We start from the raw sequence: 17503 nt of genomic DNA on the forward strand, positions 1-17503 counted from the left end.
GGCCGAATGTTATGAAGGACATTAGTTTGGTCCACGAGTACCGCACGAAATAAACGAGTGCTCGCAGCACTCGCGCTTTAGTTTTGAGAAAGACACTCAAAACACGCACTAGTAATAGTAACGAAAAATCAACAATAAATCATATAAATGAAAGGGTTTGCTATATGTATTCTAGTTATATTTAAAGAAAAGTGCAGTATTGAGCTATGAACATTTTTATTGCTAAAAGTTTTGTTTCGTAAAGAGATTGTCCAAACACTGTACACTAGGAGCACAATGGCCGCCACTACGCCCGTAGAGGGTCTGCTAGGAGCTCCCTGTTCGCCTCCAGCCACTGAAGGATTCTGTCCTCTGTAGTTTTTCTCTCTTCGTCGACCTGTAAGTTGAACGCAGGTCAGGAATAGGTTCTTAGTTTGACTACAGTTGCCAAACGTCGCGGCATGTCGCGCTTTGCGAACATTCCTATCCTTGAATTGTATAATTCATTCTTGTCAGGGGCATCTTGCAGGCGTTCAGACAAAGATGTTTGGTATAACACTTGAGCAGTTGATTACTAACTCTATATCATTCCCTTTCTTATGCTGTTATGCATGAAATATTTAGTTAACACCAATCTAAAAACTTACCAAGTAGGAAATAATATAGTTCATGCCGGAATCCATCTCTTTGATGCATCTCCTCTGTGCACATCAAGGCCGGGTTCACACCATACTGCCGGGCGCGTGCCAGACATATGCGAGTCACGATCCAGGCCAAAATTCTTTAATGCATTTCTAAAGAAGTATTCGCACGACGCACGTGGCAGGCCCCTTGCAAGGCGGGTGTGAATGCCTCTATCGAAATTCATTAAAGAATAGTAAATTGGACCGTGACTGGCATAGGCCTATAGCGCTTGCCCAGCAGTATGGTGTGAAACCGGCCCAAGTCGCTTCCAATAAAACGTGTTCTCCAAAATAATTAAAAGATAATGTAAATGCAGTGACCACATCTTCGGGGCAATTTAACGTGTCCTCAACAATAATACGAGGAAAAAGTTTATACAGTGGCCTCACCTTCGGAACAATAAAAGCTCCTTGGACAAAATCGTGCACCAGCGACCGCTGGGTGTCGGTGAGGCGAGTCTTGGTGCTCCTTGGGTGGTAGCCCGTCGTGTCGGCGTAGTAGCTCGTGCGGTACGAGAAGCCGTCTTCGTGCAGGCGGCCGTACTCTCCCACCTTGGTGCCGTTCTCCATACAGCGCTCCCAGTGGAAGTTCACCCTGAAGAAGGATATCATTTCTCATACCATCACTAGTACCTGACTGAGACTCTCCAGGTTACATAGCGATATCAAGATTATGACACTTGATTATTGTATTGCCCTGAAGGAAAGACCGAATTTAGATGCGTATAATTGTCAATTAATGTAATTGAATTTATAAAAAATTAATGTAGGTTCCCTATTCGTGCCAAAGACTGTCGTCATTTTGCTAGGAAAGAAAAATACGCTTGAAACTTTAAAGAACAAAGAAACTACATGCTGTGCAGAGATATACCAAGCCTCCTCTATCTTTGAAAGGTTTCTTGCACTCACTTGGTGCTGTAGAAGAAGTAGTAAGGACAGCTACCAACTCCTGCGCCCTGCCTCAGCGAGTCCAGAAGTTGTTTGCCAGAATCTTCCCCTGGCTTCACTCGATCTTTGTCGTCACTACCCGGACCTCCTTTTGTGTGATCTTTGTCGCCGATTTTGGCATTTGGATCAAGAGGGCCTGAACCTCCTGCATCATCAGTTCCCCCGCCCCCGCTCTTGCCGTCATCGTTTGGCAGGGCGCCGTTGAGATCTCCCTCTGGATCATCGCTGCCGGAGCCCTTCTTACGACCTTTCAGTGTTCGTCGGGGAGGAGGAACAGGAGGTGTCCAGCCAGGGATCCGAACTCTTCTCATCTTTGGGAAGAAGCCGTTTTCATTTGCCCTGAAAATATGATTGAAGATTAAAAAATAGCCGTAACCGTACAACAAAGCCAAGTAACAGTCATTGAAAATAACCCGCTACATAGAATAACGGTGTCATCCATGGCAGTATAGTACTTGTGACGTACATCACTCATTTGTATTCTCATCCGCAATGTCCATTTGGTCTTTTTTTTTAATTCGACTTTAAGAACACGAGCAAATCTCCGCTTAACTGATAATAATGAGCAATCACTCTTCCGGGAGACTCCCATTGGTGGGAATGCATGCTTACTCGTAAGTCACAATGCGGCGCCAACCATCAAGAGAGTCAAAATAATATTCTCCCTTCTTGGAGCCGTCGGCTAAGCCTGACTGCGTGTGGCCGTGTCCGGGGGCTGTGAACCCGAATGAATAGACGGGATCTTCCTTCTGGTCGAGCACCCTGGCCCTACTGTCACCTGACAGCGCCTTGAAGTCGAATTCTTTCTTAGTTTTCTTAGGAACGTTTTTCCCAGCAACTGGAAAGACATGGAAATTGGTCTCAGAATTCAGGATACATAGTCAGTATCCTAAGCCAATATGGAAAATGGTACTTATTTTTATGTCTTTTGAATATAATATTGATAGAGTGAATGAAAATAAAAAATTCACATGCTGCGGAAGATTGTCCCTATAATTAAGTAACGTTATTGAAATTAATAACATTGCAAATTATATCAATTCCGAATCGCATTCTGGTTTGAATTTATGTATTTGTTCTATGACGTACTTGGGACAACATCGTTGATCCGTGGAGGTGCATTGTCGTGAGTCACGACATTTCTCCGTTCAGTTGTTGGTTCGCGTGGTGTGGTCGTCTCAGGTTCACTGCTCTTCGCGACCGCGCCAGGCTCGTCTTCAACAATAACTGGAGCTGGGTCTGCAAACGCCTTGTTTCTGGCTGGAGGTAAGCTTGAAACTGGAGGATTTGGCTGCTCTGCAGCAAAGTCATCTTCTTTTCGTAAGCGTTGCGGCTCCTTAGCTGGTCGGCGAACATTTTGTGTTCTTACGGGATCTGAAAACTCATCCCACGCTGCCTTAAATTGACATCTATCAAAATGTTGAGCAACTACGAATGCAGATGATTCAACGCAGTCGTATGATCTAGTTTCAGCCAAAAAATCTATTATTTTCAGGATATTCATTTCATTCAAGGTGGCTGCCACATGCTGGCAGCTTGTCTACTAACGCACCTAAGCTACTTTAACGCACTTCTGATATATACAACTCACTGCAGTCTTCTTTGCGGGTGCTCAGAACTTTAAATCCTCCAGTGGGCGTGGCCTTGTACGTGGTCACCCGCAGACACCCGTCGCCCGTGCGCGCCCCAAACGACCCCGTCACGCCACCCTCTCCGTCTGCCAGGAGCATTTATTTCATCAAGCATATTTGCTTAATTAGGGACCTTGAATAATTGGTTTGTTAATAATTTAGCCCACACTTCAATTGCAACTGAGACGTGCTGTTGCAATTTGAATGTTATTGATGGGGTCTTACGATTAAACTGACAACTTTCGTTTACCGTTTGCGTCCTGCACCCAAACCCTATGTAAGCTGGCAGCACTTTAATAACTTCGTGGCTAAGACAACATAAATCTTTAGGCTTTTAAGTTGGCGAACGAAAAATTATGTTCAAGAAAAATTTCAAATTGATTGCTGATCAGGCTTTAGATTGTATTATAGTTATGTTACGGTGATCAACACGTTAAACTTCATTCAAGTTTCAGCCATTTGCTACGTATTAATTTCTTTCTCGCTTGTTGAATGTATTCCAGTAAATCTCATTTCAGGAGGTTTAGAGCAGCAGTATGTTTTTGCCTCTACGGTAGAATGTAGAATTCTGTTAGGCAGTCGTGCTGATCAGTCCAGAGCGTGCATGGGCATGATAATTTCATTGATATTACGGTAATTCTTTAGTACGAGTATTGTAATGCATACCGCCTTTGCATACGCAAATATTTTATGAAATTTTACCGATAAACTGCGAGGTGATAGTTGAATTTTAATAAAGAAGACCTAATAAATACGTCAATAGGCCATAAATGATACAGCTATACCAGTCCTGACCAACATCTCGAGAGGGCCTGGCTGGGCTAAATTTTTACCATCGAAGAATGGACTGGAAGGCCATTGGGAACGAACTCCTCGAAGTCGACTGGAGATTTGAGTTCATGTAGTTAAACGCCAAAACAATGTACAACAAACTGTGAGAAGCATTACTGCTGGTATGCGCGCGTCACACGCCGGGAAGAACGACCCCCAAACGGCACATAATTCCATGCGACAGACCGATCCTCATGAGAAAACGAGTGAGCTTGGACAACCAGATAACGGCCGCCCCTAGGAATAAAGAGAGGCGGAGGCTGGAATATCTAAAGAAGAAAATTGAAGATACTGAACGACAGTTGCAGGACTCACAAGAGGCTGAGAAACAAGTAACGGAGGCGCGACCGGTGGCTGCCATTCAGGATAACCCCAAATATTTCTAAACATATGCCCAGTCAAAGCCAAAATCAAGGCCAAAGTGGGGCCTCTGAAAAATAACGATGTCTTTATTTGAGACGACCAGGGCATGTGCGAACTGCTAGGAGCGCAGCTTAAAAAAGTATTCAGCGAACCCCGATGACAGCAGAACGAAATTGAGTCTTTCAAGAGCTGCCAGGGGGGCGGGTGCTGATGAACATTGAGTTTGAAACAGCTGATGTAGATTGGAGTATCAAACAATTATCGAATTATTCTGCTCCTGGGCCAGATGGGGTCCCTACAGTGCTACTGAAAAAAATGTGTCGGTGCACCAAAGGTCCCTCTGCTCTGGAAAGCATCATTGAGAGAAGGAAACGTTCCTTGCTACCTAAAATTAGGGCTAATAACCCCAATTTACAAAGGAGGTGCGAGAGACCAACCCAAAATTACAGGCCGGTTACATTAACATCACATGTAATCTAAGTATTTGAGGAGGTCATGGCCAGAAGGTTGGTGCAGTACATGGAGGAAGCTGACCTTTTCAACAAAAGACTTCACGGCTTTAGGCGAATTCGCTCCTGTTTGTCTCGGCTAACGGAGTATCACCACCTAATCCAGACCATGCTGGAGGAAGAGGCTGAGGTGGACGTGGTGTAATTAGACTTCGCGAAAGTGTTTGACAAAGTTGACCACGGAATGCTTTTCAGAAAATTAAGACTACTGGGGGTCGGAGGTAAATTGTTGGCATGGATATACAAGTTCCTAACTGAAAGACTACAAGCGGCCGCTGTTTGAGGCTCGTGGAGTACCACAGCGAACGGTACTCTGCGCTATATACTCTTCCTCATCCACATCGCCGACATGATGTGGCAGTGAACCACGCCTCTGCATCGTCATACGCGGACGACACCAAGATATTGATGACTATTACGGACAGGACAGACTGCGAGAGGCTCCATCCAAAAAGGGGTCCAGCGAACTTTCACTTTCAGAATCAAAGTGTTGAAGGAGTTGAACTACTGGGGAGGCTAGAGTGCCTGAGAGACGCACTGCAGAGGAGACGGGAGAGGTATGTCATTCTGTACACACTGAAAATAATAATCGGAATGGCGACCAACTTTGAAAACGAGACCTTCCGTATTGAAACATACCATAAAGAGAGGAGGGGGAGACTGCTGATTTCAATCCCCCTACCTTCTCTTCCACTAGCAGGGCCGAGGCTGTTTAACGTTCACCAAAGTGTCTATGAGAGGGTGAGTTCACCCTGAAGATCTTCAAAAGACGACTGGACGTGTTCCTGGTCACAATCCCTGATCGTCGTTCCCTGCATGCACCACTACCGGTGGCAAGAAGCAAGTAACAGCATCGTGCATCAGCTTGCCCAAATGAGGGCGGATGCGTGATAATATAATCAGAGGCGGCGATCGATCGTGTCCTGGGACTGCTACGTTCGAAACATATACTAAGAATACTGGGATGTCTGTCGGAGACCACCACTGCCATGCTTCGAATGGTCTTTCATAATCTCTTCCCTAAAGAACGTAGCCTATAACACTTCTTGACTGTAACAATATCAGCCGCAAGCCACCAGACAGATCACATCCATTGAATTAGATCATGCATCCCACAGGAAAGTATCCTGACGGAGTATGACCCAGCATCGTCAGGTTATACGCGAAAAAGTTTTACACCACCCGGACGGAGCACGCTGGAGCCTTGCAGTGATTATGGTGCTCGCCACTTTCCCGTCCTTATCTGTCCCGTACGTGTGTCGAATCAGCCTACGGCTGATGGGAGGTCTTACAGAAATATGCTAGGCGTTCTATTCATGGCTGATTGGTGCGCAAAATTGGCGGCGCCTGGTACGCTCCCAGGATACTAAGGATATGGAGTAGAGATGTCGACGTTGACGAGCAACGACATCTTAACGTTCGAGCTGTGAATCTATACAGCATCGTCTGTCAATGTTTTACACGCTCATAATCAAGTATAGACCTTTCCTGAAATTAAATGAAAATTTTGCAATTATATTTCTGACATCTAAATATTTGCACTGTCAGCCGTGAAGACATACCGCTAACTTCCTTCCTGAACTGGTTGTCGAGCGTGAAGCCAATCCGCTGCTGAGGGAGCTTCAGTGCGGCAGCGATGGCGGCCCAGCACACCTGCACGATGATGCACATCACATAACATTAGAGCTCACGGGCACAGGTGACATGTCATGTCACTTATTCGTGTCATATAAGTGGTATATACATGATACATTAATCGTTATAGTTCTAAATGGCAGACATAAACCTCAACAGAAGAAACATTTTCTCAAGAGGTATTACTTCACCGCGCTGCGATTGTTTGTACAGGAATTACTTCGTCCCGCTACGATTGTCTCTACAGCATTTGTATACCGCGCTGCGATTGCATGGATTCCAAAAATTAGGTAAGCTTTTATCATTTAAAAATCATTCAAGAATTTTCATTTGATCCGAAAAACTTACATCAAATATTTTCATTGCTTTCATATCTGAGTGGCGTACACTGCCGAAACGAGCGTCGAGTGTATGAATTAAGTTGACATGGTAACGTTTACGCGATCTGTTCCTTTTGCTTCAGATACTACGGAAATACTAACTTCATTATTATTACAATACTAAAGAGTTTCTTCATGAAAAGATATACAATAAAAATTTAAAGTGCTGCACAACATATTTCCATGGTTTGATGCCATATTTTCAATCCAATTTGGAACCAGCGTATCATTACAGGGCATCCATTGGGTCTCTCGTCTTCCTATATAAGTAGCACAAATTGTCTATTGTGTGTTTACGTGAATAATTAATATTCGCCAATGCATTGAACCTTGCAAATCTACTTCTTGACGGGAATTACAAGTGGTAGGAATATATTGCATATCAAACTAAGCCGACGATTTTGTATGAATCCGAGAATCACCTTGCAGATTGTGACACTTGCATCATCTATTTCCTTTTCAGCGCAAATAATATTTAAATCTTTAATAGTCTTAATATAATGTTCTTGCCATTGCTATCTTTCCTACTCAAGCATTTAAATCACAACAGTTTATGGCCTCTTCGTTTGTATGGAGGTTTAGCCTCCGCTCACAAGGTTCGGGTCATAAATACAGAGAATGCAGCGCTCCAATGTTGCGTTCCGCTGCAGCGCGCCTATGCATCGCGGCAACATAGCGTGCCAATGCAGCGCGTTTAGGCATCGAACTTTATGGTAATTAAAACGAACGCTAATTTAGATTCCCTTCCTGGTCATGCTTAGACTGCCCAACGTTTCCCTATGCCGCTTAACTTCTGCAAACGTCTTCCTGTTTCTCATTTTTATCTCAACAAAATTATTTAACTATTGGTGATAATAAACTTTTTTAACGGATGAAACTTACGTATTTTTATAGTTTTGCTGAACTATAATATTTGCACCTTTCAAGACAAGATTTCCTCATTTCATCGATCGATGTTTGGGAGCCTCAATATGAGCATTAGCTTTGCTCACGGTTCCGGCTTGCCACCATCACACCGCTGATGGCATGCCCACTCTGCCCACCCCACATGCTCATGTTGGTACCTGCTTGTCACAGTCACACCGCTGATTACGTGACTTATTTACAGCCTCTGCCGTTCCTGCTTGACCGTATCGATGAATTATTTATCATTCACCGCCATGCGTGCTAATGTCCCAACTTATATTATAATAAAAATTCGAATTACCGAAAAGAATTTTAGAGGGCACGGCATAAAATTGCTAATATCATGTCATAATCATTGGCGTTGCTGAACTCATCAAGTCTCGTATTAAGGATAAGAAAGTTTGTTGGAGTCTACCGTTGTATCGTCTGGTGTAAGTCATGGCGGTTAGTCACTTGCCTTGCTCAAGCAAAACTATGTCAAAGACTTTCAATTCCTACCCCATGAATGCCAACTTCATAGTACGTCCTTTGAGATAGCGAAGAACAGGTCAGGAGTACACGCTTATTCTACTTTGTTATACATATTAATATTATATGGTCTCTGGTGCGAATTGACATGCAGGATTCTACATTGTGATCATTCCAATCTGAAGAAACAAAACCTTCCCGCAAGGACACTGCCATTACGCCTGATCTCATGCACATTGCCTGGGCTACCAACCTTGTTATTTTATCCTAAATTTTAATGATTTAATTATAAATTTTTTAATGTCTTATTTTATTAGCCATTGACTTTTGGAAGGCACGCTTCGAGGCAACTCGTCCACAGCGCGGACCTTCCCGGTTATTGCCGTGGATCTCAAGGTTGGATTGTTGGCTTTGGCACAGCATGAATGGTTAACAGACCGTCGCAAACTTCTTATACTGAATAATTTTCCGTAAGGGATTGATCATCTTCGACCAGCTTATTCCTTCTTGATGCTTCCCGCCTTACTTAGTTCTCCACATTCGAATAAGTTGTTGCGCTATCATCAATTTTACGACTCGTTTTATTGCCCTGAGAACTCCACGATTTTTCGACCACTGAAATTATTTCAAACGCTACAAGAATATCGTCACCAAAGATTAAAATTTTATGATTATCTGACATTTGAGCTTAACGGTGAGACGCTCCGCCAATAATTTTTCTAATCACCCTTTATTCGTAATTTCAAAGTTGAAGGTTGTGCCTAACATCCATGCCTCCCCTCCTTCGATGTTTGCAGAAGTAATATCGAGATGCCGGCCCACGCGCGCCTTGCATACTAAGTGTTGACTTGAGCGCCTCGCAAGCAGCTACACACCACGACGCTTGTTTGCTGTAGACGGCATGGCTGGAGAAAGTGAGAACCACATTTCCTTCAGTCGGTCCAGCTGGGGGTCAACTTGTCTCGGTCAGTCTCGTAGCAATTTTGTTCTATAAGCCTGTTATATCTGCAGTCTTTACCTTTGCATACATGATGCTGATTGCGGGTCTGGGGGAAAAGGCGAGGCTTGAAAATGTTTAGTGGTCCTCAGTCGTAAAGATGGTTTTTATGTTTTATGGTGAATAATTAAGAAAATATTGATAACCGATTTCATTTTTGAGGTAGACTTTATAAAATTTAAATTTATTACCTCACATTTTTTGCATGTTATTCAACTAATTTTGCAAGAGCCCAAGATTACTAGTTTGGTTCATACAATCTGGACACTTTATTCAATTTTCCTGCAAGTCCCCATCATTTTATAAGAAAATTTTACGTGTCTCGAAAAATACACGTAGTAAAATCGATTTGATTTGAGAAAACCCAACTATAACCTATCAGACATTCTGATAAAATGTTCATTTTTGGACCGAAACCACAAGATTAAACGCAAATTGCATGGACGCCACTAACCGTCATACCTACAACTTCAAGTGATGTTAAATGTAAATACAATAAATTTAACTCTCCGTCTTTGGATACATTAACCGTCGTCAATCCATGTCATCTCTAAATGCTTAGTAACTAAAATTACCAGCAGTAGACGAGAGGATTGAAGGTGTCCGCTCACTGGGGCACTTCGCGTCCTAAAACTTCTTATCGCGTTGAAGGACAAACAGCGATGCTTGATCTATACTCCCACCGCAAGTTTCTTATTTCATCGGTAAAAACGGTTCGTTTTGTCGAAGGTGCAATTTATGGCATTGTTGAGAGTGCACTGCAATCTCTCAAATGCATGATTAATGCTGAGCAAACTTCATAGATTCGTCTTTCCGAAAGCATTTCAATGAAAATAGGTGCCGAATTAAAATGACGTGGATTCTTAACAACGGCATCACCACATGTACCGCGCATGCTCTCGTTTCGGCTTACACTGAATATTTTAAATTAACCTATTTTTCATTCAAATTATGAATTTCATTTTGATTCATGCGTAACGATGAGTGTCTGTGCTCCATTGCGTCCTCAACTATCGATGTATGATATTTCGTCTCTTATTTTCTCTTCCCAAATTTGCTTCAGAAGTCTCAACCTTTTCAAATTAACGGGAAATATTTACGCCATGCAATGAAGGTTTTGATGACTTCAATTCATTCGAAGCTAAAATGTTTACATAGGTTTATTCTTCCACAAGGGATTAACATAATGCGGGGCCCGATAAACATATTATCGTTGAATAGTCCAGACTGTTCAAGTTTAGTTCAGAAAAAAATTCAATTTATCAAATCCTCATGTCTTGCATGCATCTTGTTTATAAATACAAGCTTCAAAATGCAACTTTATCTCTGAAGAGCTTTGCAGCAAGCGACTGGCTGCTGTAGGCCAGGAACTTGTCTTGCTTCACTCTGTCTGTCATTTACATTCTAATGATCAAGTGCCTATTGATGGTCGTGTCGTTTACCGCGGTAAGTGCGCCTCTATTCAACGTTGCTACTAAGGATTCATATGAAGGCAAAGTTTTACGATGAGGGGCAGACTGCATGCGTGGGCAAGACGCCACAGTGATTCGGTAGCTGCGAATGCGCGTTACGCGACAGCTGATGTAATCACGGAACAGAGCGACGTTCAAGGTAAGTGATCAAAGCATAAGATGCCTTCAAGGCTACTTCCACGTAAACCGCCTCGTAAGAAATACTGGAAACTTATTTACCCATCTTTATATTTCACATGGTCTTCGCTTATTCCTGATTATAGGGTTTCGTTCAAGTTTGCCGTAGACCAGAGGGCCCCAAACGGGCTCTGAGATACGAGCCCTTGGCAAGCGGTTCCCTGCTGATGAACGGTTCTGTTGACCTTACCTGCACTTAGCGTCCCATACGACGTGTCACTACGGCGATCGAAAAACTTTGCAGTGCGCACGGTATATCCGTATTGCACAGTCAATAACAGAATGGCTTACGCTTAGCAACTCAAAGCAGATGATAACAAAAAGCATAATACCCTTCGCATTCAGCTGATAGTTGGACACATCCGATAGATGAAGGGCAGACGAGCTTTGCGTTCAAACAGCAATATATTTCAGCTTATAACATCAACAGTTTTAATGACGCTCTTGATGCATGGTCCACTGAAAAGAAATACATGCATGTATACAGAATTACAGACGCGCACAGTCGGATAAAAAGCACATCCAATAACAATGGCAGACGCATTGGGCTTAGTGTCAGCTACATACTAGAAGATTATAACTGAAAAATGCAGCATTCAGCGTTCACTCAGGTTTGCGCGTTTAAGCTCTGCTAAGTTAAACCAGAAGCCCGATTGAGGAACAAATCGATTATTATAACTCACCCGCAAAGAAACACTTTTGTTTCTTACGTTAGTGAATTATGATTAATGGAAGCTTGTTCGAGTACTTAAAACTACCTCGAGTGATGGTTACAAAGTCATTGATTAATGTTGTACAATTTAGAAACGAAAGTGACGTTAAAATTTAAATAAAACTGAAGAGTTTTCCGTCACTAGAAAATCTGCTGACTACACAGAATATTTTTAATTATATTCATGTGCCTCAAAGTTACTCTTTTATCTGCTGATGAAGGCTAATCCAGGCCTCACGTCACCAAGGCTTCGCAGAGTTGCTCAGCACTTGGGCACACATTACGGTTTGTTCTCCATGATATCAGCATAAACTGCAGCAAGGACAAGTTCTCTACTTAGAATATTATATGTATATTGCGGAAGGAATACTTTTTTTCCAGTGCGGAAGCCAGTCAGTGCGTATTTTATATTCAGCGACAACTTGAACCCGTCATGTTCCTTCCGTCATGTACCACGTAGAGTTTTTATGGGACTCCAGACAGTCATGCGAAATTTTTATTCTGACACTAAATTTTTTTCTATGATAAAATTAAAAAAAAATTTAACTTCGATACTGATTTCAGGAATTATTCATTCGATATGTCAAAAGACCGTTTTACTAGTTATCGCTCTTTGTATTTATGGCTTGAATGATTTCATTTTATTTTCTTGACTAATGAGCAAGATGAACGACCTTCCCAAGACTGCGTATTGGCGGCTGGTTATGGGTGCTCTTTAGCTCATGGTAGACTTGAGTAACAAGGAGAGTTCATAACAAGTGCCGAGGTTCTGCGGTACACAGAACGCTGCTTATCTTGCTAATATCGCATTATGTGGATCGTCGCTTCCTTGCTTTAAGTTTAAAAGGGATGTGACGGTCATCTAAGTTACCCGAATAGAACCTGTTCAGTCTTGTGTGTGTGCGTGGAGGAAAAATATTTCGAAATGCCGATTTAATTTATATTGTTCTCGAATGTCTCCGTCGGACTTTTCAAACCATGGTGATATTTTCGCACTGAAATAAACTTACGGCTCGGCTAATAATCACAGTAAATTATCGTTCTCAAAATAATGCTGTAGGCGCATTCTAAGCTCAGTTGCAGGATAGCTTTAATGGCCGTAGCGAAGTCAATCTCAGATATTGCTGGGGATTTGTACGGCCAGACATCAAATTCCTGATAAGATTTAAAGCTGCCAGGATGAGTGATGGATTGTGACGCAGAGTACCGAGACTTGCTTCTGAAACTGCATGAGATGCTGGGAAAATGGTTGGTAATGGTTTTGGTTGGTTTAACTTTTGGTCTACGGTTACATTAACCGTTGTCGATGTTTTTCAAACCCCTAGGCCTGGATTAAGAGGTCCCGTTTGTACATATAAAGTTCATTTTTATAAAGCCGAGTCAAGAATTTCATCATATGCAACAAACTATTCGTCTCAGATACAAGTCGGCGACGAATAAAAATTTGCTAGTGATCGTGAAATTTAATCATGAATCTAGTTACATTGCTAAAAATATATCGGAATTGCATTGTTTGGGCAAAAGTATTTATAATATGCATGCTATTCCCCATTATGAAATTATCCAACATTGATATCTTCGTTGCGTGTTAAATTTTGGCCACGTGCACTGTATACGCGGTGGTCATGTGCGTGTAAGACTGTCTTATAATAATACCTACAAGGTACGTCGAACTTTGCACGAGGCACAAATATCTTCAGAGGGACGTCAAACTTTGCATGAGGCACAAATATCTTCAGAGGGACGTCGAACTTTGACGGTACCGTTCTCATGGTTCAGGCAAGCATGTTCACTGTACAGTGCTCACGGTTCAGGCAAGTTGTACAATGCTCACGGTTCAGGCAAATTGTTCACATACAGTGCTCACGCTTTAGGCAAGTTGTCCAATGCTCACGGTTCAGGCAAGTTGTACAGTGCTCACGGTTCAGGCAAATTGTACTATGCTCACGGTTCAGGCAAGTTGTTCACATACAGTGCTCACGCTTTAGGCAAGTTGTCCAATGCTCACGGTTCAGGCAAGTTGTACAGTGCTCACGGTTCAGGCAAGTTGTACAATGCTCACGGTTCAGGCAAATTGTACTATGCTCACGGTTCAGGCAAGTTGTTCACATACAGTGCTCACGCTTTAGGCAAGTTGTACACACTGCAGTGCTCACAGTTCGGGTAAGTCGTACACTGTACTGTGCTCACGGTTCATGCGAGTTGTACACGGTGCAGCGCTCACGATTCAAGCAAGTTGTTCACGGCTAAAGCAAGGCGCACACGGCTACGGCAAGTTGTACACAGTACAGCGCTCACGGTTCAAGTGGATTGTACAAGTACAGTGCTCACGGCATCAACAAACGCTAATAAACATAAGCATAAGGTTCGAATCTTGATAATGTCGTAAGCGCCATTGATTTTTTGAGTTAAATTCTACATTAAAAAGTTTCGTAAAAATATGAGATATTCCCCAACTGTTAAACTGAGGAGTTCGTAGTTTCGTTCTGTTGATGAGGTCGTGTTTTCGTTCCTAATTTCTTAAATTCTCTAGTACATTTGAAGTGAGCACAAATCCAGTAATGTACACGCACTTTGATCTATTTTATTGTTGCTATAATACTGTACTCACGAGTATCAACACTGAAGGCATTTTCGTCATGGTTTGACGTCTTGAGCCAGGGTGAGTACCAGAGACGAGGGTGATGAGGGCAGCACCTCTCAGAGGGACTGCTGAACCAACAATGCTGGAAACTCGTCATGCCCGAGACTATAGGAATAATTTGAAGGACACTTCAGAGAGGTCGCCCCTCAAGGCTAAAGAGGTCCCGAATGAAAATCTCGAGGCCACGTGAGCGTCCGAACGCCAAACGCATATAAAATACTCCGTCACTTTAAGAAGTGTAGAGCGTTAGGTTGCAGGGGTAACTTTAGGCAATCAAATCAGGGGAACCAGTCTTGAACGTGAGTCCCATCGCTCCTCGACAAGCATTGGAGGTCCTGGCACCAATGTCAGCTCTAGGGACGGCAATTCAATTGCATCCTGGCGGTGAAGATGAAACAGAATTTCGTTTCATTATATGATTTATTGAAATATCTCTCAAAATATTGAGGACGAACATCTGGTTTCATTTTATTTTTTTGCTAAACCTTCAATGAAGAAACAAGATTGTGTAATTATACCTGTTTGAATTTTTAATTCTGTCAAGATGAATTCCAGACGACGAATCATGCGTGGGAGACGGTATGGTTGGTGGCAGCAAGCAGGAGCAGGAAGTGAAACCGATGAAGGAGACGTTGCAATGCTTGGGCTGTACCTGCAGAAACAGCCCCTCGTATGCGGCAGAGTTGCCCATTTTGCCGTTACCTGCAGCACAGACGATGAAGAAACGCCAGTGCGAGGATGACAGATCTATTGACATCTTTATGCTCCAAGAAGCTCCCTATGAACGCTTGATGTAGGCTTCCCTGCGACACCTGATTGATTTTCCCACGATAACTTTGGATCCGAAGCTGCCGCGCTTAACTTTATTATCCATATAACATCGCTTGTTAAAGCAATGCAGCGATGGAGGAATTATTCTAGATTTTTACACAGGGTTGGCAATGATTAAATCAAAATGATTAAATCATGTGATTAAATCACTTGATTTTTTTTTATAAAAAAATCATGATTTTTTTTTATTTTTTTGATTTTTTGATTTTTTCATATATTTAAAAATATTGAGTGGTAGTCTTTAATTTATATTGAGGTATTGTTATTCATGGTTTAGTATAAATTTACTATGAATGACAAATTGGTATATAAACTTGTTGCCATTAGTGTGTATTAGGTTCCAATAAATTGAATGTTTTTGGTACAGAGGCATCAAGTGTGCAATACATTGTACGTAGCTAGCAGCTTAGATAATTCTTATAAGGCTATAAGTAGTCTAACTATTTGACTATTTGTTATATTTAAATTTAAATTTAAATGGGTAGCTAGCTTATAAAGGGTGGGGCAGAACTGATTGTACAGTTTTGATGCGAAATAAAAGAGTAACGGAGGTACATAAAGAAGAAAGTTCATTTTTCTCATGATTAGCATAACATACCATTTAAAATACTTATGTTTTGAAAACAATATCAGGAAGATGGGGTTTGTTAGCTGCATCACACTGTTGGAGTTGTTCTCGGAAGTTTCCTACAGCACGTTCACACATATGGCGAGGTATGGCCATAACCTCTGCTGCAATAATCTGTTCCCTTAGCTGTGGTAGGGTGTGAGGGCGACTTCTGAACTTCTCTTTTAGATGTCCCCAAAGAAAGAAATCACAAATGCTCAAATCAGGTGACCTCGCAGGCCACTGTAAATCACCCCTCAGAGACACCAGACGTCCGGGAAACGTGCGTTTCAAAACATTGAGTGACATTCGAGCTGTGTGAGCTATAGCCCCATCCTGCTGGAACCACACGTCTCTCAATGCTTCATTTCAACAATGTTTTTCATCATGGGCTGCAAGAAATTTGGCAACATTGCAGCATAGCAATTGGAATTCACTGTCATGGTTACTCCCTCCTCTGAGAACGACTCCAACAGTGTGTTGCAGCTAACAGCCCCCATCTTCCAGATATTGTTTTCAAAACATAAGTATTCTAAATGCCTTTTAACATCGCCTCATTTTTAATTAATACGAAACTTTACAAAGTTATGTTAGGCTATGATTGGTAAAGTTAGGTTCGTTTTATTCAAAAGCGAAATGATTCACGGTATAATATAAACCGTATATAATATAATATCACGGTCCGAATAATTCCTCCAGCACCGGATTGCAAATAATTAGTTATATTCTGAATTTCAAGCAGATCCGGAGATTATAATTGAAGGAGATATGACAAGGCAAGTTGCTCTAAAGTTGCGTTTTTTCGTTTAAATAAAAACCAAAATGACTTTAAAATCTATAATAAATCCCCTTCACTGCATTGCTAATGACTAGCTAGCTATATTCTGAATTTCACAAAGAATCGTTAAAATTAAAGAAGTTATGACTGGGTTAGCTGCGCCGGCAAGTTTGAGTCTGCAGGCAAGTTTGTAACTTTGGACGATGGTCGATTCGGAAATCGGAATCATTCAGTCACAAATGAGCGGAGCAGCGGAGCGGACTACAAGGAAGTGGTCGGGTGATCGTAAGCGCGAAGCTGAAGACTCGATCGATCATCGTCCATCGAACTAGCTTTTTTCAACTTTCAAGGCCCCAAAATTGTTCAATTTAATCAATTAGTAAGGATCGTAACTTTCGATTTATTTTTCCTATTGTGAAAGGCTATTATTATTATATTATTGTGTGGCGGCACGTGCACCATGTCAGCAATCAGCATTGCCTCTTCAGGCTCTTGCAAGTCTTGCCTACTCATAAGGCCTGACAGTGTCAGGCTGACGCTGTCCTCAGACCTCAACCAGTCCACCTTATTGACCTCAATACTCTATTAAAAGAAACCTGCGCATCTCTCATACTTGACTCAGTAACAGCAAGTTACAATGAATGTAGCCTTGTACTTGTAGTTGTAAGTAGGTAGGTAAGATTGGCAGCACTACAACTACAAGTCTGTCTACAAATCACTGCAGTCAGTTAACCCGCAGTAACTTGAGTAAGTCCCAAATCCCAATGACCAACCATCTCTTTCAGAACTGCCTTAGCAAGTTAGCAGGCTTAGCTAAGTGCCACTGCCAAGCCAATGCCAAAGCTTCTTGACAATTTAAGTTTTTAACCAAGTTTGACTATTCTTCCAAAGTTCCAACTTCCAACCTAGTCTGGAAAAGTCCTATTTTTGTCTGAAATATCGCGGCTCTAAT

The 17503-nt window shown here is 42.1% G+C and overlaps 1 protein-coding gene across 1 annotated transcript; it reads right to left on the bottom strand.

Annotated features, from left to right (window-relative positions):
• Positions 1–163: 163 nt before the first annotated feature.
• Positions 164–14402, bottom strand: LOC108666126. The gene is made up of 8 exons (XM_018152943.2): positions 14303–14402; positions 6507–6597; positions 3202–3327; positions 2700–2984; positions 2223–2448; positions 1572–1949; positions 1053–1257; positions 164–376 (listed from the first exon to the last, which is right to left on the bottom strand). Exons 1-8 carry the CDS (start codon positions 14330–14332, stop codon positions 287–289), a joined length of 1431 nt encoding a protein of 476 aa, XP_018008432.1. The 5' UTR covers positions 14333–14402; the 3' UTR covers positions 164–286.
• Positions 14403–17503: the final 3101 nt, after the last annotated feature.

This window comes from Hyalella azteca, unplaced genomic scaffold (genome assembly GCF_000764305.2).
Source record: "Hyalella azteca isolate HAZT.00-mixed unplaced genomic scaffold, Hazt_2.0.2 contig9100, whole genome shotgun sequence".
Taxonomy (NCBI): Eukaryota; Metazoa; Arthropoda; class Malacostraca; order Amphipoda; family Hyalellidae; genus Hyalella; species Hyalella azteca.